Here is a 26094-nt window from a genome sequence, read left to right on the forward strand (position 1 = left end):
TATTTGTCAGTTATATATCCTGCACTGAGGAGAAAGAGTTCACATATCACTGAAGTACAAAAAAGGAAGTGGTTGTGATGATGCGATTTGTGTGGATAATTAGCAAATCACAGTCACAGCTTCTGCTTCTGCTCAAGGTCTGAATCATTTCTTTCCTTAATGTAGAAAAGAGATCACATAAACAGATGAGGTCAAATTAAGTTTCTCTGGTGCACTTGGAGGTATGTTAGAATACTTGCACACATACAGACAAAAGGTGTAAACTAGAAGCATAGTGCACAGATTTGTCTAGACAAAGCCTGTGTAAAGAACACTTTACAAGCCTTTTAAAACAGAAGTTTGTATACCTATACCAAGAGTATTACTAATAATAGACGATAAAGATTCTACTAAGAGGAGCTGAGGTAGCTGCCTATGAGATCTTCTCTGACTGGATAATGGATATATGAGATGAAACATTAATTTTGGTAGCTAAATATAGCCAGTATTTGGAGTTCAACATTATCCACATAAAATACAATTCCTTGTCTTGTCAAAAACTATGTATTTCACTATTACATTTTCTCTGTGGAATGACATAAAGAAATGATCAATGCAGTTCTTCATGTTTCAAGTACTAAAGAAGAATGGTACTTTGGATTACTTCCTATCATTTGTGTAGAAATACATAGTCCCAGCAGATCTAGATTTTTGCCTGAGGGAAAATATTGCTAAATTTAAGAGTAGTAAGTGTAAATGCTGAACTGTATGAGGTTAAATAGGCTCATTTTGCAGAGTAAACAGTTTGAAAGTACTGGTGCCTCTATTTCCAGAGGAAAACAAACATCAAAACCCTGTACACTTTTAAAAATCTTTTCTAGTAATTATTTCTGTGTCTGTGTGTTGTAGCTACCTTGTGAATATGGTGCTCAGAGCTCTGAATGGCTGTCAGTCATACAGACGTATACATACATGGTACAGCTGAGTCACATTCTGTACTGGTGGTTCAATAGCATTTTGCTAGTTAAAATAGCATTTCTATTGTTCTGTTATTAAACAGCTGTTTTCACATTCTGAACAGCTTAAGGAAAAGAATTGGAGCAAATGTTACCTACAGCTCATTACCTTTTGTGGTTTATGAATGATACGTGATATCCATTTTAAAATCTTATTCGTAAGATTCATTGCTTTTCTTTAGTTTTGTGTTGGTTTGACAACACTGAAAACCCTAGAATTACTCATTAAGTAAGTAGTGAGAAAGGTAGTAGGCCTGTGGAAGAGCTAGATAAATGATAAATGAGTATTTACTCATTGTAAATGAGTAAAAGGAGTATTTACTCATTTACAATGCTGTCTGCTCTACCTCTGCCACAGGTTCCTGCCTTTTCTGTCCTTCCAGAAGGTAATAGGCAGGGCTCTACAGGATGTAAAAGTTGCTACGGAACTGGAGAGATTTGGTAGAGATTTTGCATTTGTGAAGCTGCTTGTCAAACTAGGCAAAGTAGTGCCAGAAACTTGAGCAGGCATGCTGGGGAGAGGGTTTGTTGTGGAACTAAGCATCAATTTAGAGATCGATGGCTGGACAAAAGGTTGTCCTGGTATAAATCAAGAGCAATTGCCCTCACTTAGGAAGGTAAAATAAGTGGCAAGAAAATTCAGCTTCTACAACTGTTTCTTAATCTGTGCCTTTTGAGTGCATATCTTCATCTATTATTGTGAGGTATTTCGGAAAGTGAACGCTTGGTTACACCCTCAAAATGGTGCTATGGGGTGGAGAAATTCTGTTGTCGGTATGTGCAAATGAAAGAAATGGAGTAAACCTGTGGTGATGGAAGGAATTGAATAGGATATTCTCTGTGGTTCCCTATTATTGAGGATCCTTCTCAGTAATCCAATAGTTGAATTGTGAATATTGGAATAACCTAGAACTGACAATAATCTGCTCTGAGTAAAAACATGAAACTGTACAAAGAACTAGCTGTTTAAAATTTCATGTTAATCAGCTGGCCTTCTACATTTAATAGGTCAAGTATCAACTGAGAAAACTCAGAAGTTCAATTAACATTTGTCCTCTCACAGATTTTTCTGAAATTATGGGTTATTATACCTGATCAAATATCTCTTCACTTTTCAGAAGCATTTCTCACAAGAAAAAGTTTTTTTTTTTTTTTTTTTTTCCTTCATTGATATAATATGTTAACACACAAATTTCTTTTCATGTAGGGTGCTTTGAGTGTTGCATCAAATGCCTGGGAGGTATTCCCTATGCATCTTTAATTGCTACCATCTTGCTGTATGCTGGCGTCGCGCTGTTCTGTGGTTGTGGACATGAAGCGCTTTCAGGAACTGTCAACATTCTGCAGACCTACTTTGAGATGACAAGAGTTGCAGGAGATGTTATTGATGTCTTTACCATGTAAGTGAATACTTAATATTAATTTTTCCCTTTTCTGTGAAAACTGCTGAAAAATTCCACGTGGCATATAAATTTAACTCAAGAAATTTAGTTGTAATAAAAATCATAGAAAGAATTATCTAATGTTGCATAAGCTCAGATGAAGTTTTGATAGAGCTGATTTTTTTACTAATTACAAACAATTTTTAATGCAATTTACTATCATTTAATACTAAAAGTACTTCATATATTGACAGGCCTGTTCCATACAATACGTTTGTTTTTATCCTGTGATAATTTATTTGCTGAAATGTGTAAAATTTTCTACTCTGCAGTCCAAGCAAGTGAAGCAGGAGTGTATAACAAGTAACAGATTAGTTCTGGGAATGAATGCAATAGGGAAGTAACTGAAGTGTTGTGCAGAACCTTACTGCTTGTAGTGTCAAACTTTTGTTGCCTCTGGTTTACCTAGAATTAATCTATTCTGAAGCTTTCATGCTTTGCTACTCTTGAAACTTATTTCTGGAAAGCCTTTGTGAAAAATTTTCAATATTACTTTTGTTGGGAGTCTCCTTCACTTAACTAGATTAATAACATTTAATAAAGAAGTTTACTCTAAACATTATAATCTTATTGTCTCACTAAAACATGATTTTCCTGGGTATTTGAAATCCAAATTCGTATCTGGCTGCTAGTATTCCTAACTAAAGCTGAAGAATCCTACCCACACTTTTGTAAACATTTTCCTTATATGTTTTTTTGGAGAAATGATTTGATCATCCATCAAAACATTGATATCTTACAATGAATACTTCCATGTAAACTCAGTGCTTAGCTGTTTTCAAAAGCCAAATCAAATACAAGGATTACTGTGAAAGTCGTAGAGAAACAGAGAATTTTATAATGGTAAATGTATGGTATAAATCCATCTTTCATCCATATCCTAAATACTGTGCACAGTTCTTGTCCTCCCAACTTTGATACACCAAAGAAGGCAAAAAAGAATGATTAGAGTTCTGTAATAGAGGCTATATGGTTAAACATTAATTACCCTAGAGCTAGAGAAAAGGTGAGTAAGAGGTCTGTAAATGTTCTGAAGAAAGTAAGGATATATTGTCTCTCTTCCAGTACAAGAAGTAGGAAGTATCAGAGGAAACTAGCAGGTGTCAGGTTCAAAAGGCACAAAAAGTGATGTTTTTTCAATTGTATAGCAGACCTGTGGAACTAATTGGATACTGTGGATGCCAAACTCTTGTATGGTTTCAAGGGAAATAACGGATAATCTTGGAAAACAAATACATTGACAGTTTCTAATGGCATATAGACTAATCCAGCTCAGGAAGTCCCAGATGCTGACAGAGCAATGGGGAATTATCCTATTGTCTTGCCAGTTCTTACTCTTTTATATCCATTGTTTGAGATAGAAAACTTAACAAGAGAGGTGTACAATCTGAATCTGAAATCTCTTGACTTGTGCAGTGCTATGTCAACATCCTTCCCAAAGCTTCTTTGTGAACACTAGCAATATTTGTGGAATTAGTAGCCAGAAGGAGGAATTTACTAAATAAGTACATGACTGCTTCACCGCATCCAAATTTCTTCTGTCTAGGACTGAGGAATTTAAATGTTCTTGTATGATAATATATCAGGTTGATGGGAAGTATGTTACTTCTGCTTTGAGCTTTTTGACTTGTCATTTAGAATAATGGGTCTGACTTGACTTGGCAGCTAAGGTTCATTGTTATCCTGAATGAAAGATCAGTCTTTTTATTAGGCTCTAACTTATTTTATTAGTCCCTAGGAAACCATTAGTGCAGAACAGCCACAAATCAATGCTTTCTCTTTACAGCAAGTTTTCTAGCTTCCCTCTATCAAATAATTGAAAATATCAAACTGGAGATATTGTTCAAATTTCATTGGAAATGATTAAGAGAGTGTAAAGGTGATTTTTTTTTTCTTGTCATTTAGTTACTTGGCTTTGCCAGGAGCTTTCTGGCTTGTTCATTGGTTTACTTAAAGACTTACTAAAACCAAATATTTATTTGAAAGACATACTAGGATCAAAAAATCAGTTTATTCATTTGTGAAAGATATCTCTAAAATTATGTCTTAAAGGGAGGGGAAGGTAATATTTTTAAAAGCAGATGAACCATTGTTGGTAACTGGATAAACTGATTTTCTAGGAAATTTGCAATTGTCAAATTTTTACTGGCTTAAACAGATAGTACTCTGCTTTATAAATAATATCGTAGGGTGAAGCAGTGCTTGGTATTTTGTCATAACTATTGATTAACAGTTGGCAATGCAAAAGCCCTGCAGTAACTCTATTCTTTCAAAAGGCCAAAAAACAAACAAACAAACAAACAGAAAACAATGTGTAAGTAGAAACAAGCAGTGCGGTTTCTACATTATTAAAACTGTGCATACTTAAATGGAAATACAACTTTTTTTTTTTCTGTTTACAAATAATAAGAATAAAAAGATCTAGCAGGTTGTTCTACTAAATTACACTTAGCTTATGTAAGACATTTTGTCTCTTAATGTTTCTGCTGCTCTGAACTGTCAGGCTGACCTGAAGCCCATCCCTCAATGATAAATGTGTAAGAGAAATGCTGCAGTGGAGTGAAATGTGTTAGATTCTGTTTCATCATGCTTATGGTTGCTGTCTATATATATTTATTAGCATGGTGGATTTCAAATGTCATTCAGTATAAAAATCAATCCATATCTGAGAACTACTTGTGCAGGTGGTAAGAGATAAGGGCTTTTTTAGCTGTGACCACAACTCTGTTTGTTCTGAGCTCAAATAACAGCTCACAAAACATCCTTTATCTTTGTCAATATAGTTTCTCATTGCAATTTAAAAGAAGGAGCAGACCTCTATAGCGAATGGAGCTTCTCTCTAGAGAATAAACAAAGGAGGTCTGAAGCACACTTTATGTGCCTGGAAAGAAAAACCAAAGCACAACAAAGCCATTCAGAAAGGTCAGTGTCACAGTAGCAGCAGCAAAAACTCAGTGTCAGGGCCATGAGGGATCTACTCACCCTTACTGCCCCTGCCCAGCCTCCCTGTACCCTGCCCATTTCAACGCAGCCCTTGGTCCCTCACAGGGACACTCGGTGATGGGGCTAGGGCTGTCCCCGGCTGGGGTGTGGGGATGGGCCTTGGCCACAATCCTGCCCTACCAGCCCCATGAGAAGCAGCTTATGGCCCACATCCCACACATTATTCTGATGCTTGGGGAGGGTTGAATTAATTAAAAACCTATAATGAGGCCTTCAAGTCCCCTTGGAGGGACCTGCCCTTGAGGCTTCAGCCAAAAGCAGCAGCCCTGTGAGGCAAAAGAGGCAGTCTGAGCACTAGCTCAGCAGAGCATACGTGTTTTTTCCTTCCAGATTCATGAACCCTTGGTCAGGTTGTACATACCAGCTGCAGTTCATATTTGCTTTGAAAATGTTAAATATTCATAATTTTGAAAGATTAAGAGTTTTCCAGCTGGTTTTAAAATTCCTTAAATACCAGACAGTTAAATTCTTCAAAGTGGTGTGGGTAAATCAGATATTCTAAACTCTTGAAAATTATAAGAAATCAAAAGTATTAAAATACACGAGAACACATGTACATATTGTACAGACAGGTAGTCCTTACAGAGAGAGAATATCTTCAAAAATCACAGAACTGAGGGTAGATCTTCTCTCTTTACAGTCATTTCTAAATGTGTGGACCTTTAATAAATTGGATGTTTACTGAAAACTAAAACCATCAAAACACTTTGAATTGTCAATGAGTGGACTTTTGATAAGGACTACCTTCTACTACATCACTTCATTGCTTTCTGAATCACTTTTGTGAAACTTCGTTCCCAGACTTCTTCACTATCAACTTTATCACTTTTTTAGGTGATACATTATTTTGTTTTTGTTATTTTTTTCCTCTTTTTTTTTTTTTTTTCCCTCCAAGTGAAGAAGTTCAGGGAATTAATATACAGAAATCATACGCTGTGTTTGGGACGCAAATTCCTCCAAGTGAAAGTAGAGTGGATATTTTAGCTCCTTGTAATTCAGAAGGATTCTAAGAACATAAATATGGTGGTTTAATTTACGCTTAAAACTGCCTTTATGATATTTTAACTCTAAGGTCAATGGTTTATGTTGCCTGCTTTGACAATTTAACAACTCTGTAGGCTTCACTGAAACTGGAAAATCTGCTTCAGGCAGATGTGGTGTTCAGTCATTTCTCTGCTGGCTTAATAAACTTCATTGAACAATATATCTGTGAAGTAATGGATGCTAGGTTCACTTAATAGCTGACTTAGATAAGATTCCAAAGGCAGGAGAAATTGTCCAAAACCATATTGTGTGAACTCAATTGTCACGTTTTTCTGGTGTTTGGAGCAAATTTCAGAAGATAGTTTTAGGCAATCAGCAGCACAAGGTATGTTTGTTGTATATCCCAATAGCAACTTTTCACAGCTCTTTCTTTTTAGTGTGCAGGGCCAGTTGGTGCCATCTGTCACGTTTGTGATATATAGGCCGTGAAACAAGGGAATCATGCTCTTAGAGTAGAATGTGAAGAAACCTTCATGACAGTATCATTAGCAACATTTTCCTACTACAGGTAGAACTAATTCAGGTCATTGTAAATTCACTTCCTTTTGAAGGTGCAATACCAAATAGTATACTAAATGAAGTTACTATATGTAAATCTGTATTCACTATTCTCACTATTGGAACTGCTATGGATAATCCACAGGAGCCATCTTCTTACAGCTAAAAATTTCCTTCTTTTCAAAATGCAGAAGCCCCAGATTTGGTTGTATAAGTGTCCAGGTTTGATGGTTGTTGGTAACTAGTTGGTGTATAGTCATGGTTTGTTAAAAGGATATTACTTAGTAAAATAGCGTATGCAGCTGTTTTGATTTGAGGAAGAATAAGAGCACTCATGGAAGCTTTTATATCTACCCCTTACTGTTTGAAAACAGTGTTTTCTCAGGTAGATGAAGGAATGCTATTCTGATCCTCTCTTTGTTTTTGTTGGTTTTGCAGTTATAGCAAGTTAAATATTGGTACCACTAAAAGTAGTCTTTTTATCATTAATATTGCCTTAATATTAATGGAATACTGTGAAAAGTATTACAGAGAGATCTGAAGTAAAGACTAACTGATATGAAATATGTTTATAAATATTTGCATTAGATCATGTGATATTTCTGTTTTAGTCTTATATTTAACATTCAGTAATACTGTTTTTCCCTATATGTGTTTGTTGTTACAAAAGTACAGTGCTTAAATTTAAACTTATGTTATATATAATATATGCATATATTATATATTTATATTATATTTATGCATATATAGTATTTATTTATATATATGTATATTATATCTACATAATGGAGTTGTAAGTAGTATCAGCCCTATAGAAACTGATGGGTAGACCTAAATGCTTGGTGCTAATGTCTTGTTGTTTGTACAATATTCATTTCAGAGATTTATTTTGGATGAAGTCATGTCTGATACAATGCACTGAACATCCATTAGCACCTGGAGTTCAGAAGAAGCACTCCTGGAGCATACATCCTATTTAGTTTCATTGCAAAGGAATCCATATTGTACACTATGATACACAATGCAAATCATATCCCAATAAGTGGGGACGTCTGAGGGACTCACAATAAAAAGAAAAAATAAATCCATTCCTGAGCCAAAACATTAGTGGGGATGAGCTCATAATCCCTACTGCTGAAAGGCTGAAGGTTGACCTTCACTCAGGTCAGCAGTAAAAATGCTAATGAGGCTGATAAGCGTTCCCACTAACAGCACTGTGTGAGGTCTTGTGTCTGGATTCTGACTGTGTGTAGGAGAATGAAATTGTTTCTGCAAAGAAAGCCTATCTTTGACCTATGTACCTTGTTAGTTTATTATAATTTCGAACCATCACTGAGGGCACAATATCATTGAAGGTTGCATTTTCCATTCAAAAGAGTGCAGTTTACTTAAGGAGGACACTATTTCCCTGGAATAGTTGAGTCACATGTAGAAAGTAAAACAGCATATTAAGGGTTAGATGCAAAACATAGCAGTCCAGATCTGGTATCATTTAGTAGATGTGCCCAATACGACAAAACACGCCAGCACTTGAGAATATGACCTTCTCAAGATTATACAGTGATTAAAAGTAACTTTTGCTGCATATGCATCTATAGCCTAATGTTCTGTTAAAAGCAAAATCAGTAGCTATGTAAGTAAAGTGTGGTATTTGGAAGGTACCTGAAAAAATGTGCTTCTCGTTTCATGAAACAGTTGAATAACAGAATTCTTAGCAGCACATGTTAATATCAGCAGAGAATACATACAGAATTTTTTAGTCTTCATCGGTGCCGATACAGTCCACTGCTTTAAGCAGTCAGATGTATTATTTAATTTGTGTTAAGCAGATTTTTTTACTTGGTTGTCTGGAATATAGATTCACTATTATCATTGTGTGCCTGTGATTTGAAGCATTTGCAGTAGGCCTTTCTGAGCAGGCAGTTCATCTTCATATGACTTTTTAAAGCAATTTTATTTCCATTTAGTCCTAATTTACTTTATACAATTAATCTTACAGACATAAAATGGAAAATGTATATACTTATGTAATGTGCATATTGCTATATCCTTCATGTGCCATGAAAAACCAAGACAACTGGTCTTTGTGCAAAAGATCTTAAAAGAGTAGAATTAACAATTACCATCCCAATCTAGAGTTTTAGTATCAAGTTACTGGTTTTATCCTATTACTGTTTAGTGTGCATGACTCCAAGTTTACATTTGTAATAATGAAACAGAAATCCTGTGGTAGAATTTGCTACATCTTTTTGTGCTATGTTCCTGTGGAAAGTTGAATAGGAATTCAATATCTACAGTGTACAACACCATATAATCATAGAATCATATAATTCTGCTGGAAGTCTGCATGTTGCTGTGCAATGATTCCAATCTATTTTTGTCCTTCTTCAGGCAAAGAGGGTTCCAGATTTCCTCTGTAGTAATCATCTTTAAAATTCTTTCCAAGAGAGTAGTTTTGCTAGAGGTGAGAAGACAGAACAAGCCTAGATTATCAGAAACAACTTTGACATCCGTTCTAATTCACATTATAGTCAAAACTTTGTGTTTTGGTCTCAAACAGTGTTCATTTAAATTTTTAAATAAACATTTAAAGATCCTTTCCTGTTCCAAGAACATTACAGTATTCAAAGGGCGGAAATGTGGTTTGTGCTGCTATTACTCCTCTTCCATTAGGCTGTGAATTCTGCTGCTTTTGGAAGTGTTCCTTGAAATCTCAGCTCAACTGTCCATTTCCTGTGAAGGAAGCAACCATCAAAATTTTAGAGAAGAATGACTTTGTATAGGAATGCAGAATTCTACCCTGAGTTGTACACACACAACATATATTCACAAGTTAATCTGTTAAAAACAGTGGCACATGGCTGCTCTTCAAAGTAAAATAACAAAATTTGGCATTTGCAGAATGCAAGTGTGTCTTGCATATTCTAAAATGATGATCTTTTCATTAACAATGAAAAGTCCTAACAATGTGCTTTATCTTTGAGCAAATTTGCATATGATTTTATACAGAAGTTCTTCCAGAAATACAGAACTAGAAGAAGTATTACTCAAACTGTTTTCTTTTTAGTGAATTTTATTTCTTCCTTAAATAAAAATAAATACTCTTAGGCCTTCATTGCTCTTACCTTTTGTCTGCTTTTAATTCTTTCTACTTCTATCATTTTCCTACAAACTCTAATTGAACATCCTATATTCCAATTTTGTTCTCTTTCCACCTGTATTTTAGAAGTTTAGATTTTTTATTAACATAATCTCTGAAAAATCCCTTGAGGAGCTGTGCTGACATTTTCTTACCAGTTTCATTTTTCTCTTCTCCATACGAAGGATATTTTAGTCTCTTACTTCATTTATAGTGAGTTTTTTAGTCTTACTCAGCAGGTAGTACATGACTATTAATCCTCCTTTCTCCCTGCTGACTGTATATTTTTCTTCAAAAAAGGAAAAAATGTCTGCTTGTCTCCTCCCTTTGCTAACAGTTCCCCTGTGCTTCATGGTACTATCTTGTTTGCTTAAACTGTTTAAGTGAATAGTATCTTGAATTTATGTTAAGAAATTAAAAACTTCTATGAGCCATGACTTCTGTAGATCCTGTACAAACCTTGCTTACCCTTATATCTTGTCTATTTTCAAAAAACACATTTGCAATACTGTTTCTAAAAGCTGGAGAGAGCCTGAGGAAGCAGGTTGCTATCTCAGTCTCTCAACCTTTTAGGATCATTATGTCTGGGGGCAAAAGGATCATCACAAAGGCCAGTTTTGCTTTCTTACAAAGTAACAGAGATTAGTGTGCATTCTAGGTGTGAAGATTAAAGTTCCTTGTGATGGGAAAAAATAAAATAGCAAAACTGACTGACACTAGTAGTGATGATTACAATCAGTACTCATCTTTCTAAACTGTCTATTCCAGCTATAAAAAAAAGCTGCAATTTTAAATTAGAATTTTTATTGTGATAATTTAACTAGTTTATTAGTGCCTTTGATAGCTTTGGTATTGTACTTTTCTTATTTTATAATTATTACATTGAAAATATGTATAATTGTCTGAATTTACTTGCATTCACTGAATATACATACAGTTTGGTGTCAATTACATGCACCTGTGGAAACTGAATGACATTATCTGTATTTGGAGAATTTGTTATAGATTCAGGAAGAGAATTATGAAGCAGAATTCTAAATGCTAAAAACCTGCTTCCACAGTAATACCTGGTATACTGGTGGATTAGACCATTTAAAACCTCTGATACATTCCAGCTGAAATGTACACATACATTGTTCAAATAAAAAGGTTTTCTGGGCAGCATGAGAATCATGTGTCATAGAGCAATTTTGGTGGTTGTTGTTGCTCTTAACTGAAAATAAGTGTCTGGAATGTGTTCATATTTTAACTAAATTAGAGAAAAGTATCCCTAGATAATATGTTGATTGTTCCAAAACAATATTAAATTATTTTGATACAAAAGTATATAGTGGTGTGTAGTAGTTAAGTGCCGATCTTTAGAACTGAGAGTGGAAAATGTACCATGAATAGTATACCAGGCTGAATAGTATAAAGGCTTCAGGGTTCTTACAAATGTAATTCCTTTTGGAATATATTAAAAGTCAATGTTAACTGTTTTTCTTGGTTTATATGTTGGGGTAGTAAACACATTTATTATAGTGAAGCAGTGCTGATTTACTCCAGTGAAGCAACAAGTTTCTCAAGCTCAAAACATTACTTCTAGACATAGTTAACAGGAGCTAGTTTTGAATATTGAAATGCACTTATAACAAGATGGAATAATTACTTATGTGTTCATTTGATTGAAGGAGTCTCAACAACAAAATATTTTTTTAGCACTCTTCACAAAAGTTTCTTCTACTCATAGACAAGATCATTCATCAATTAATCTTATTGCTTGCTGATATCTTTTTCAATCTTGTATTTGTCAAAGCACCACAAAAATACTCAGTAAGAAATCTGTCACATTCATCTCTCTGAGAATGTTTTCACTCACCTCTGACTTGTCTCTGCTGGGATAGTCTACTATGTACTCAGCGACAACCTGTTCATTAAGATATTAGCACTTACGGCTGCCATCAGTGACTTCAGTTGGGGGAAGTAAGCGTTTTCTCTACAACTATTTTAATATTCATCTTGTTGGTTGGAATCCAGATTCAGATTAATAAATTAGGAAGTCTGCTTAATATGGAATAATTAATGACCCAGCAGTAGGCAAATTGTTAAAAACTGAAAGAATGACTTAAGTCGCAAATTGAAAGCAGTGGTGTTAATCAGGCCTGGAACCCATAGATTCTCCTCGTGATTAAGACAATATGCAAAGTGCATTTTAGCTTATTCTTTAAAAAAAAGAAAAAAAAAGGAAAAAAAAGAAAAAAAAAGCTTTCAATACTTACACTATGCTTTTCACTATTAATGTTTAGATAATCGTTCAGCTTATTCTACCCAGCAACAGCACAATCAACTTGAATTTGTGAAAATCAGAATTATCTTTGCAATCTTAATTCACTGTTTTATAGAAATGTTTCATGGCTGTAAATATATCATTATGTAATAACCACAGGAGTCCTGCATTTCGTGAATAAGCATGCAAGATTTCTTATTGTTCTTCTCAGAGTATCCTTAGTATTCACCTCATGTACATCTTTCCAATACCATCTGAAGCATAGAATTTACCTCTATAATTTTGTCTTTGCTTTCTTTGCTTGTTATCTACCTCTTTCCTTCCACTCCAGCCTGCGCAATTGTGAGCTGTGCTTGTCCTTCTGCTTTGCCCTTGTCCATCTCACCCACTGGCTTCTGTTCATTGTTCATTCTGCCCTTTACCCCCCTGGTTGCTCTGGTGCTGCGTCTGCAGCATTTGAGACTGTACTAAAACACTGATGGCAATTAATCTTCCTGAGTTCATTCACAAAGAATTACATTTTATTTTTAAAGAATGGCAGTCTCCATTTTACAGGGTCTATATTTTAGTAACTATTATAATTTCATTGGAAGATCAAAGTTGATGTGAACTTATGTGCAGCATTAATATAGATGCTGCAGAATACTTTAATACCAACACTGTCTTCAAAACGAATATGTGATTAACTTGTTACTGTTTTAATAAATTTTCTTTAAATATAGCATTCTTAATAGTTATATTGCAATGCAATTCTATCTGACTTCTTAAAAGGTAGTGGAGTGAATATTTCACTTCTGTTGTTTATTTCTTTCTCTTTGCATCTTATGAGATCCTTTCTCCTTGCAGTAAGTCTGGCTGCTTCATCTCATGTAGCCTGATCAGTGGAGATTTTCCTACTTGTCTCTGTAGAGAGTATATCAGGAAGAAATTGATTTCTATATTTGGTTAGTGTGTAGCTATTTATATTTTCCTTGTAGAAGGCTTAAATGAAAGTTATTCGTTTAGCTGCAAATAAGGCTGAGGAAAAAGCAGAGATCTTTTGGTACCCTTTTTGTTATGAGCAGCTCAGTGGGAGGCTCAGCACAGATGGTTTAAAGAGCTGTTGCAAGGACTGTGAAATAGTCTCTGGACTTCTCCAAAGCCTTAATCCTGTTAAGGCAATGCTGGCTTGTAATTTCTACAGCACTGAGCACACTGAGGTCTGTGAGGAGCTGTTGGTGGCATAACTCCCATACTTCAGCCTCTGATGGAGGTCACGCTTTATAAGGAGTATAATGTAGGAGTTGGAAGAGATCCTATGGCATAGTCACAAAGTTGCTGTTTCCTACGGTAACTTAACTTTTGTCAGTAAAGGGGGAAGATAGGCTCAAAACATAATTTCCCTGTTAAAACAGTGTTACACCAGCTGAATTACTATCATATTTGCATCATCTAATACTGTCAACAGTGCTAAATTTATTCCATCATCTTGAATAATTTCTGTATCTATTCCATACAAATATCAACTTACCCTGGTTTTCACTTGTCTATAAAATGAAGAGTGATGTGGAAAGAAGCTGTGAGGACTTTGTTATTGGGAAATAAAGGAAAAAAACATATTCTTTCTCATTCCCAGAACCCTTCTGTTATTGCCCTGTGAAAAATGCTATAACAGATGCTAACAGCATTCATTTATTATACATTCCATCCCACCCCTCACCAGCTAGGTCATAAGTTTAACTGAGTTTTTATGAGAATAAAGCAAGCTTAAGATGCATTCAGTGAAACTGTTGTCACACTTGTACATCTGAAATATCAACTGTAAACTTGAATCTGACTTTGAATCTCTTGAAAACCATTCAAATTCAAAGATATGTTAATGTGCTGTCCAGCCTTGTTACTGTAAATTGTGTGTTGAGAGTTATCTCTCTCAATACAGTAGTAAAAGGAATACTAGGGAAAATGTGAGCCCACTGCTGAATATTGGGGAGGGGGGAGGCTTGCACTAGTGATGGAGGATATAGAGAAGGCAAAGATACTGAACGCCCTCTTTGCTGCTAAGGTCAGCCCTCAGGAATCCCAGACAAGTCTGGAGAAAGGAAGACTTTGCCTTAGTTGAGGAGGACTGGATTAGAGGTTATTTAGGCAAACCTGACATGCACAAATCCATGGTCACTGATGGGATGTACCCATGAGTGCTGAGGGAGCTGGCCGATATTATTGCTAGACCACTCTTCATCATCTTTGAAAGGTCGTGGAGTACAAGAGAGGTGCCTGAGAACTGTAAAAACAACAACAACAACAAAAAACAGTGCCACTCCAGTCTTCAAAAAGGGCAAGGAAGAGGACCCAGTCAGCCATCCCTGGAAGGGTGATGGAACGGCTCATCCTGGATGTCACCTCTAAGCATGTGGAGGAAAGGAAGGACTAGTCAGCATGGATTCATCAAGGGAAGATCATGTTTAACCAACCGGATAGCCTCTATGATGGAATGACTGGCTGGGTAGATGAGGGGAGAGCAGTGGATGTTTTCTACCTTGACTTCAGCAAGGCTTTCACTGCTGTATCCCACAACATTCTCATATGTAAGCTCAGGAAGTATGGGTTAGATGAGTGGACAGTGAGGAAGATTGAGAACTGGCTGGATGGTAGAGCTCAGAGGGTTGTGACCTATTCTAATCTAGTTGGAAGGCCTGTAGCTAGTGGTGTCCCCCAGCGGTCAGTACTTGGTCCAGTCTTGTTCCATCTATTCATCAATTACCTGGATGAAGAGTCAGAGTGCACTATCAGCAAGTTTACTGATGATACGAAACTGAGAGGAGTGGCTGATACCCCAGAGGGCTGTGCTGCCATTCAGAGGGACCTGGACAGGCTGGAGAGTTGGTCAGAGAACAGCCTCAAGTTCAACAAAGGTCCAGGGTCCAGCACCTAGGGAGGAATAACCCCATGAACCACTACAGGTTGGGGGCTGAAAGCTGCTCTGGAAAGCAGCTCTGTGGAGAATGACCTGGGAGTTCTGGTGGACAGTGGGTTAACCATGAGCCAGCATTGTGCCCTTGTGGCCATGGCCATTGGTATCCCAGGGTGCTTTAGGAAGAGTGTTGTCAGCAAGTTGAGAGAGGTGATCCTGCCCCTCTCCTCAGCCCCAGTGAGGCCACATCTGGAGTACTGCATCCAATTTTGGGCTCTCCAGTACAAGAGAGATATAGAGACTAGAGAAGGTCCAGCAGAGGACTACAAAGATGAGCGGGGGGACTGGAGCATCTCTCTTATGAAGAAAGGTTGAGAGAGCTGGGTCTGTTTAGCCTGGAGAAGAGAAGACTGAGAATGGTTCTTATCAATGTATACCAATATGCTATGGGAGGGTGTCAAGAGTATGGGGCCAGATTTTTTCAGGGATGCTCAGCAACAAGATAACAGACAAAGGATACAAACTGAAACAGAGGAAATTCCATCTGATATGAGGAAAAATATGTCCAAGAAAGTTTGGACTAGATAGATCCTGAGGTACCTGTCAACCTCAACCACTCTGTGACTCTGTGTCTTTTGGGTGACAATTAAAAGTGTGATTCTAAAGAACTGATATTAAATAATTTATTAAATAATTCCTTTCATAACAACAAAGATACTGATCTTTATGTCTTGAGAAACTTTCAGTTTGGGTAGTTGTTTGAAGCATGTCAAAATTCATCTTGCAGATCCTAATGGGTCTCTGGCTTTTTTTGCATCATACTTTTAAATAAGCTGTTTTATCTTGACCTGGACCATATGACTGGAATTACTAACACCTTAAGCCTGCACATTACCAAGAGTTACACAACTCCTGCCATATCATGTGAATAAACCAAATTACTGTGGCTAGTTTTTTAGAGAAATCCAAGCATCAAATACTGAAAACTGGTGATCCATGGCAAAGGTCACAGAGTTTTTCCAAGCTTAGACAATACACTTAGAGCAGAGGTCCTTTCAAGTATCTCTTCACAAATCTTTGTCATGAGAGAACATTTAGTAGGCAGCATCTCCTTGTAGGAGTCGTGAGCTTCTGGACAGTGCTAGGCAGGACAATCACAGCACAGCCCAATTAATTTTCTTTTTAATATCTTCAACCTTCTGGGCTCTGCATGGTATACTCTGAGCCATCCTTCCATTTCTTGACCTTTGGGTCTGTGAAATAATGTTTTTAAAGCCTCATTATACAAGAATGTCAGATGATCTGACCTTACTGTTTTTGAGAAACATATGTTTCTGGTTTGAAGTTAGGGATCTCTTTTAAAGACTTCATTATTATGTGTCAGACACTTTGTCTATTGGGTAATAAGCAGAAAAAGAATAATGAGGAGAAGACAGCAGTGATTGGCATTGCAACTTGAGAACTACCTGTACACATAGTAAGATTTATTGAAGACTGTGACAAAATACCTTGTCTATAATGAAGTCAAACCTCAGTGCTAGGTGCACTGTGTGACTCAGGGGATGCGCCAGGTACTTGTTTCCTTTTTCTTTTGTTTTAGCTTTGCCACTTTATCTAGATGAAAAATAAAATGACTTTCAAATTATTCTGACAAATAGGTCTCTAACCTACACAAATCATTTTTTTACTTTTTAAATTAAATGTCCCAGTGCTTTTTCTATCAATGATATTTTATTCCAAAGCTCACTCCTGCCCTCAGCTTCAGCTGTTATTATAGCAAATCAGCACTTAGGCTGACTCCAGAGTAGAAACTTTGCTGCTTAGAATCTGATTATTTCACCCTGAAATTTCAGAGTCAGCTTTAAATAGTTATGCAGATAAATAACTTTTGCTGTTTCTATACAGGATTGACATCTTCAAGTATGTGATATATGGTGTAGCAGCTGCATTCTTTGTATATGGCATTTTGCTGATGGTGGAGGGATTCTTTACAACTGGTGCCATCAAGGATCTCTATGGGGATTTCAAAATCACCACTTGTGGCAGATGTGTCAGTGCCTGGGTAAGTGGATAAGACAACTTTTGTACTTATGAGAATTTCAACATGATTTATATGTTTGTAGTGCATTGTGATGTTATTCATTTTTATTTCTTTAATATTTTCTGATACTTCAGTGGTAGCATCACATTGCTATGAAGAATCATAGCAATGGATAATAGAGTATTAGAAGTGCTCTCTATACTGGTTAGTCAGAAAGTAGCTATAGTTACTTAGGAATAAATTAATTCTAACATCTGATTAGGAAAATGTATTCTCTCAGCAATATAAGCTTGTTGGGCCACAACCAAAAGTTTATAATGCCTTCACCTGTAGTAGGCAAGAAATATTTTTCTTACTAATATTTTCCCTGTTAGTTTAGAAATCTTGCCCATTCCTCTTTGGGACAAGTTGAGTCCTGTCATCAAGTTACATTTTGTTTTTAAGTGAGAAACAGCCTATTATTTCTTCCTATATTGTCTCTGGCTTGAAGATGCCATTCACTTATGACCCTGGAAAACTTCATTCAAAAAATTCTAATTTGAACTTAAACAAAGGTTTCTCAAAGTGAAATGGCTGACTATTTGGGCCTGGGATTATTTTAAGATCTCCAGGTGGGCCTGTAGAATATCAGGTAAGTCATTACATAATTTTTTGTTGTTGTTGTTGTTGTTTGAGTATTCTGCATCTCAGGTGAGAGGCCTGGACACTTGGTAGCTGTTGGAGCTGGATATTTCTGCAAGGGCCATGAGTATCAGCACATCATATGTTCTGATGAAAAATAAATGGTTAAATGTAGCCAGCTAGCTCTGGGTGTTAAGGTACACTGGATAGCATGCTATAACGACAATAAACAATACATAAAATAGTAGTTTCTTATCGTGCCCTCCCACAATTGTCAGAATTTATGTTATGAAAATGTAATGTTTTGAAATGGGAAAGCACTTCTTTTTATCTCGTCAAAAATGTTGGGTTAAGATTTCATCCTGGCAGTTGTATTTCTTCTTTTTTTTTTTGGTATCTTAGCTTTTAAAAGATGTACGTTAAGTCTCTACATAAAGATGTTTAATCTTGTGAGTTGCACTCACTAGTATTATCTTCTGTATAGTGTTTAGGAACCTTGTATTTAAATGTGTGAAAGGGATTTTTCTGCTATTTAAAATCATATTGGCTACCTGAATGTCTGTGTGCTTTTTTTGTCCATGTTTTTCGAATGTTTAAACTAAAATTTGAAATTTCTGAAACCTTTACAGATTTTGCTCTGCAAGGAAAACCGTGAGAGATTCACAAATGTTTTGAAAAAACAACTCTGAGGGATGTGAATGTGTCATTTCATCTTGTCCTAACCAGACAAGTTATTCTAGAGGCAGTGAAACTGCACCATATTGACATTTGACTCTGTAACAGAAGGAACGCATTTCAGTGCAGGCTCAGCTGGCTTTCCCACCCAGAGCAGTTGCATCATTTCTGAATGCTAGAAATGAAGCTCATTTCTCAAAATCAGATACCATATCTGGGTATTCTCGTGGCAAAATACCGACTTGTCAGACAGATGCATCTTCTTTCTGATTGAATACTACTGTATCTGATGCAGAATGCTTCATACAGAATGCTCCTTCATTTATGAACAACAGAAAATCTCTCTCCAATAAAGCAGATATATTTATGGGTCTGAACTCCCGTAATCCAAGCTTCATTATGGAAAGCATTTAACAAAAAAAAAAAACAAAAAACTCCTATCCACATAGATGCTAGATAGTGAATGCTTTAAATAGCTCAGCCACTGACAAGAAATGGGTAAGGTGAGCTTCATATGTTGATCTGACCTTTCAAATTGCATAGTTCAAAACCAAAGTCACAAATTATTGTCACAAATGATCCAGAAGTTAGCAGAAAAGTCATTTTCAGAGGGAATATGTTATGACACAGATGTATCCCCCCTCACTTGGAATGCCACTGAGGTTGCAAAGATAAGGGTCTATGCTTCTTCAGTAGTTATAGAATCATAGAATGATTTGGGTTGGAAGGGACCTTAAAGACCCCCCTGCCATGAGCAGAGACACCTTCCACTAGACCAAGTTGCTGAAAGCCCCATACAACATGGCCTTGAAGGCCAGGGAACCTTCCAGAATGGGGCATCTACAACTTCTCTGTGCAACCTGTACCAGTGCCTCACCACCCTTACAGCAAATAATTTTTTTTCCTAATGTCTTATCTAAATCTATCCTGTTTTAGTTTAAAGCTAAAAGACCCCCTTGTCCTACCACTGTACTCCCTGATTAAGAGTCCCTGTCCAGCTCTCCTGTAGGCCCCCTTTAGGGGCTCAAAGGAGAGAAGGTTACAGAAATTTTCCCAGATAAGCTGAGGTTTGTTTTGCAAATGACTATCTTTTTTTTTTTTTTTTCTTTTTTCTTTTTTTTTTTTTTCCAGCAAAGATAATAGCCTTTAAGTCTTATAAGTTAGTTCTTTTAAATTAAGCACTTCAGTCTACTGTCTAAATTTAGGTAGGATATATCCCACTTTACCCCTCTAATTTAAGTTTAGGTAAATAATACTTGCTATCTAAACACTTCTAGAATTAGTAAAAATAAAATGTATTGATGGTTTTATGTCTTCTGGAAGCCTTGTTAGTTCTGTATACTAGACCAGTGTTGGAATTTCTTTAGAAGACTGGCTTCCATGTAATCTTCTGTGCTTATTCTTGAAATAGGAAGGAAAAGCCCTAACAATAATTCAGGACATGTCTGAGTGGTTATTAAGTGTCTCTCTCATTTTTATGCCATTACTTTTCCAACTTCTTTGTTAATACAGATATGGTTTCTTAAAAAGAATGGTGAATGTAAGTTTTTTCTTTTTCTTTCTGTCTGACATACTTTGTAGAAATCTTCTGCAATGAGCTCCAAAAATTGTTTTATATTTATAGATGGCTTCAGTCTGTCTTATTTCTGTAATCTGACTTTTTTTTTTATGATTATTTTTTCTTTATTTTTACATTTCCAGCTTTTCACGCTCAGGGATATCACACATAAAATCATAATTTTGTCTGATCATTCCTTTTTTCACATAACTTACTGTGTGTTTTATACAGAGATCATTTATTGTTTGTAGACTTCATTGCTTCCTTCAATAGAGGAGTGTCTGAGGCATCATAACATGTCTTGCTAGCAGCTCGTCTGATTCTCTTGTGCTTGTTGCTCGCTGACAGGATTTTTATTGTCAGTGATAAACTGGACAAAATTGTTTTAGCATTAAATTGTGCTCTAAGTACATCTTTCACTTTGAGGACAGCATTTTTCCTTGGCATGTAAGCCCAGACAATAAGCAATTTTTGTTGATGGAACTGTTTCCTGAACTGTTTCCTGAAAAAGTGCTGTCATATGTTGCCAAAGTGTGCTTGACTGTGGTACCTGTTAACCTTTCTGCACAGGCTTTGTCTTTCTATTATGAGACATCAAAAACTAGTCAAGCTGTTAGTTTTATTTCCCCCAGGTTTAGATTATCCTTCTCAGTTTTAACTTGAATACTTCATCAGATGATCATCCCTGAACCTTGTTCTCACCTGGCTGCCTTTGTCTTTTTCACTCCATGTGGACATCTTACTCTTTTTATAGTTCTTTAAACATGTGAATGTCAGTGGCATTATCATAAATTCACACTTCAATGGTCAAAGGTGCATTCTTTATCCACTCTCTGTGTTTTATAGCCTGTTTGTTTCTCAGTTCTCCCACAGAGAACTCTCTCTCCACTATCACCAAAATCTGCCAAAACCATATTCAGCTTTTTGTTCTTCATATGAATTGCATCTTGCTATTGATGTCTCATACATTTATAGGTGTATTTTCTTGGTAATAACTGAGAAATGTTTTCTGGGCCTGCTTGCCCAGGAAGAAGGGGGTAACCTGTAGTATTTCATGGACTAAATTTATTCCCACCCAAGCAGTGGCTTGTATCCTTTTAGTCATGTGTAATGATTAGCATTCAGGTTAAGCTGGTTAGGCTTAGTCAGCAACACAAAGCATTTTTAACAACATACTTCTTTCAGCTGAAGAGCTTTAACAATTTCTAAACATCAGATAATAAGTTCCATCATACTGCGGTTATGAAGAAAATCTCAGTAGCTTGAGCAGCAATACAAAGATCCTGCAGTCTCAGGAAGGTAATACTTCTCAGAAGGGTGAATGGTCACACTTTTAGAATCTTCTGGCTGATTAAAAGCTCAGTCACTGACTTTCACTGCTTGGGAAGCCAGCAAACAAGAAAAGGGAAGGTCCATAGCACTTGATTCTCTCATAGGCTTCTCCAGTCTCAAGCTGATCTACTGCAAACATCACTAAAAAGAAGAAAAAGAAGAGGAAAACTTTGAGAATGTGAAAATGTAAGCATACACATTTTGAGAAAAAGTAATTCCAAATGTCAAACTAACTATGAGAAAGAAGTGTTTTGAAATCATCACTGTGTTAGAAAAAAAATCGTATCTGGAAGACTGCAAAACTAGACAGGAAATTCTGCTGCTGTTAAACAGCAGATAAGGTCCAATGCTCTATGTAGGACTTCAGAAACCTATCAGACTACAAAAAATGACACACAGAATACCTAATGCTAAAAATTTTAAGCAGCATAATGCTACAAAACCATCAACATAATAAAGAAATTTCAGAAATAATAAAATCAAATATATTGTTTACAAGAAAGTATCACAGAGGTAAATTATAAAATCTTCAGGGAAAACCTAGTCATCCATCATTGCAGATCCATCTTTTTCAAATGGAGTGCATTCTCATGGTTACGTAGTAGATTTATTTACAAAGCAAAATTTCAATAACATGAAAGAAATTGTTAGAAAATCTTCTTTTTGTATTTGTGATGCAGCTGTGGAATTTTTCTCCCCCACTTCTACCAGTAAATCAATTCACAGTACATCAGAAATTTAAACATTTTTTTATAGGCTACTAACTCATTTCAAAGCATCAGACATCATGTTTGGAATATTTTAACCTTTAAGGGAAGGAATTTAAAGGTATTATAGAAAAAAATGCATGCAGCTGAAAAGAGGAAAGTAATGGTGATAATTGACTTTAATTTTATCATGATCAGTTTTTCTTCCATTTAAAATATTTATGAAATATAAGTGTTTAAAAACCAGTCCCATTAAATGCATGCTTAAAAAGTTTAAATTTCAAGGATTTGATTATTTTCTGGTAACAGATTTTAACAATCTAGAGAATGTCACATTGGCAACTATTTACTATGCAAATGAACTGCAATTAAGCAAACCTGAGAAGTTATTTTGGCTGTTACAGTCTGCCCCACTATTAAAAGAAATTTGGACTAATATTGCAATATTACTGGCTTTTTTTTTTTCTTTTTCCCCTCTTGAAACAGTTGACTTGAATGCCAGCCAAGAAGAATCAACTATGCAACAGTAATTACATAGAATGAAATGTAACTATGTTTCAACAAGAATCTTGGAGCTTTGCCTAGGAATATGACATGTCAGAGATAGAGAGGATGAACATGTTTTGTAGAGGCAATAATAAAAGACCAACAAGTGAGTGTTAGGAGTAGTGAGTGTGATATTCTAGAACAAGCAGAAAATACTTTGCATGTGTGTATTTTCTGTGATTCATAGCACATTTAGCAGTACTATCAAAACATCGGTCTCTTTATTCCAGCAGCATTATATGTAAAATAAGATAAGTGGCAATATTCATGTTTCATCTTTTACTTCTATTCAGGAATGAGGCATGAGGCATGAATGTAGGAAATGCTAGTTAGCACAGAATGGAGAATACTAGGGGAGTCCATTTGGTTGTAACCTCTTTAACAGTCCTTAAACATATTTAGATTTCTTACCTGGTGTAAGAAGAAAGCATTTGAATGCTAAGGGAGGATAGCTAGGATGACAAACAATGATCTGTAACATCTTAAACATAGATATATAAGTGAGTTTAAAGATATCTGTATAATTAGGTTTTTATTAGCATTGAAATCAAATCTATGGATGATTGAATGCAAGTGTGAGATTAGAGAGACAGAGCAATTTAGAAAGAAATTGAAAAGATCTTCCTGTTCATGCTTATGATTTGCCATCTGCAAACAGCAGAAGAGAATTTCTAAGCCTGTGAAGAGGTTTGGAAGGAAAATCTTAGATCATCAAGCTGAAAATAAACAAGAACATTTTATGGGTGTATCACAGTAGATAATAAATCTAAATGAGATATAAACACAGCAAGGCATCCATCTTTTTGTAACTCTTTGGGTTTAGAGCTCATGTCAGGGAGTTCATATAAAATAAGTGTATGACTAAATTAAGAGCAAGTATAGACATTAGTACTGAGTGGTTTGCAACAGATAAAATTACATAGTAACAGGTTTTTAGAGTTGAGCTATTTTTCAGGCACTTCTGAATTTGTTGCTGTATTTCTGTATATATAGATTGATTTATTTATTTTGTAGTGAGCAGCAATGTCTTCATACAGTAAAATGACTAGAATAACAACTCAAGTTTACTTTGCATTTCAATCCATCTCTTTGTAGTAACAGCATTTTTAAACATTTTGTAATCTCTGTCTCCATAGTGACTGAAGCAGTCATAAAATGTTTTTTTAGGGGGTATTAAAATATTTTTAACAAAAGTAAAATAAGAACGGTATTAGAAAGTCAATCAATATGCTTTTCATGGGACCAGTATCCATAGATTTTAAAAAGAAAGGAGTACCTGAAATCAGGTTATTAAAACAGACAGGGTTTTGTTAATGTTTTCAGTGGAAACAGGATTCTACCTAGCTGTGACTGCCATGAAAGTTGTTGTGCTGTATACATACCATTTCAGAATGTACTATGAAATTTCCACTTACTGACACTCATCTGTGGAGATTTTATAATAAAATATTTCCAAAAGGGTTGACGACTTGCTTGCTTTGATAATTCATGGCAGCTGTTATTAGCAATGGAAAGCTTGTAAAACCTGGTGGGAGGGTTTTACCAGCCATGGAGGTGATACAAGAATTTAACTGCTTCAAAGGGTAAAGATTTGTTTCACTAGCATGATTATCTACTTCAGTTATTCTTGTTTGTAAAATGAATTTCTCTATTGTTTCCACTTTATTTTGTGTGTTTGGCTTCTTACAGTGAAAACTGAGCTGACCAGAGAAAGTCATTTTCACTACAAATAAAATACACAGAGTAGTAAAGAACAAACTGTGGTACCTCTTAAAGATACCGTACTGCTATTTCATGAGTCTTTGGTTTGCCACATGGTAGAATGCTACTTCAAAGGAGAATGATCCCTTTGAATCTCAGAGACTGAGTTCTGAATTTAATTCCTGGAGTGAACAGGCTCCTTAAGCATTTCTCATATGCCTTCTGGAGCAAAGAGAGTAGATTAAAAAGGAAATTAATAAAAAATATGTATGTTTTTGTCCTTCACCTGTGATTTTTAAACAAAAATATTCACAATTTCATTCAACTATAATGAGAATTTATAAGCTAACTTCTACTGTTGCTAGAAAATAACAACTTGTGCAAGTGAAAAGAAGGAAATTTCTCTATTTTATTATGACATGGATTTGAGCACATAATTGGCCACCAGCTCATTAGTAAAAAGTGGCTAAAGGAGGGAAAAATGAAGTAAATGAAGTTCTTATTTTTGTAAAATATTTTTTAAAATGAAACCAACATTTGATCCCCTTTTTCTGAGCCACTAAACCAAAGATTCATATTTTTAAAGGAAAATAAACAAGCATGCAATTCTAAGCAGGCAGCTCCTGTGACTCCCAACAGTGATCATCTGACAGATTTCTGCTGTTCTTATTCTATGCCCCAGGCATTTTTTATTTTATTTATTTATTTAATTATTTAATTATTTTTAGGATCACGAGCCCTGTTTTTTCCCCTTTGTTATACCAATGCTTTGCATTATGTCAGTACAGATTTTTAAGCAAGCTTCCTGTTCTAGAATACGGAGAGACAGAGACAACCACAAATATTAAACTGGAATTGTTACCTTCATATTAAGCTTGATCTTTTTATTCCTTTTGGTGGTAATCACAGACTGCACAGATTCCTGAACCTGTGTGGATCCTAGTCTTATAAACAGTAATATCAATTCAGTAATATAACTAATATAAAGGATTTATTTCTGCCTGTTAAATCGTCATACAAGTTCTACACTGAGTACTGTACTAAATTTCTTAAATGTTATTCAGAAATTTCAGAAAAAGGCTCAAAAATAAGGCCTCAGATTTAGCTGCTTTTGACAAACTCATAGCATATAAACTAACGAAGCTGTCTTTACCTTTAAAATATTGCTGGAAAACTGTAAACTGAGAACATAAAATAATAAACAGAATTTATAGTTTGTTCTGAGAACACATGGAGAACATTCTTTCTTATCTGTTGCTTCTACTTTAGAAAAGCTATATGCAACTCTTTAGATTGATAATAAAAAAGTAAGATCAGACATAACATTTCGGTTGAGAATTCATAGCCCTTAAGTGAATCAACATTTCCAAGTAATTTTCCAAGTAATTATTTGTAAATGAGTGCCTAGGGTTGAACCAGATGTTGGCTCATCAGCTTTAACACTCTAACACGGAGAGAAGAAAAAATGCTTCTCTTCTTTATTCACCTATATCATTTACTTTCTTGCATCCTTCTGATAGTTATTTTTAGTGCTGTAAATTCTCTAGATTTTCAAAGTACTGCTGAAAGTCTCTAGGGACAATCAGGAAAATTAACCTGAATCGAATTTGAAACTGGATTAATTAAACTACATTAA

At 35.6% G+C, this 26094-nt stretch overlaps 1 protein-coding gene across 8 annotated transcripts in view; it reads left to right on the forward strand.

Annotated features, from left to right (window-relative positions):
* GPM6A (glycoprotein M6A) overlaps positions 1-26094 on the forward strand; it is a 177250-nt gene that overhangs the window by 137561 nt on the left and 13595 nt on the right. For all 8 annotated transcript variants that reach the window (XM_083835362.1, XM_083835363.1, XM_083835364.1 and 5 more), the window contains 2 exons: positions 2203-2395; positions 17183-17339. In XM_083835362.1, coding sequence (XP_083691488.1) covers positions 2355-2395; positions 17183-17339 — 198 coding nt within the window. In that variant the 5' untranslated portion in view covers positions 2203-2354. The remainder of the gene's footprint in view (positions 1-2202; positions 2396-17182; positions 17340-26094) is intronic.

This window comes from Anser anser, assembly GCF_964211835.1.
Source record: "Anser anser genome assembly, chromosome: 4".
Taxonomy (NCBI): Eukaryota; Metazoa; Chordata; class Aves; order Anseriformes; family Anatidae; genus Anser; species Anser anser.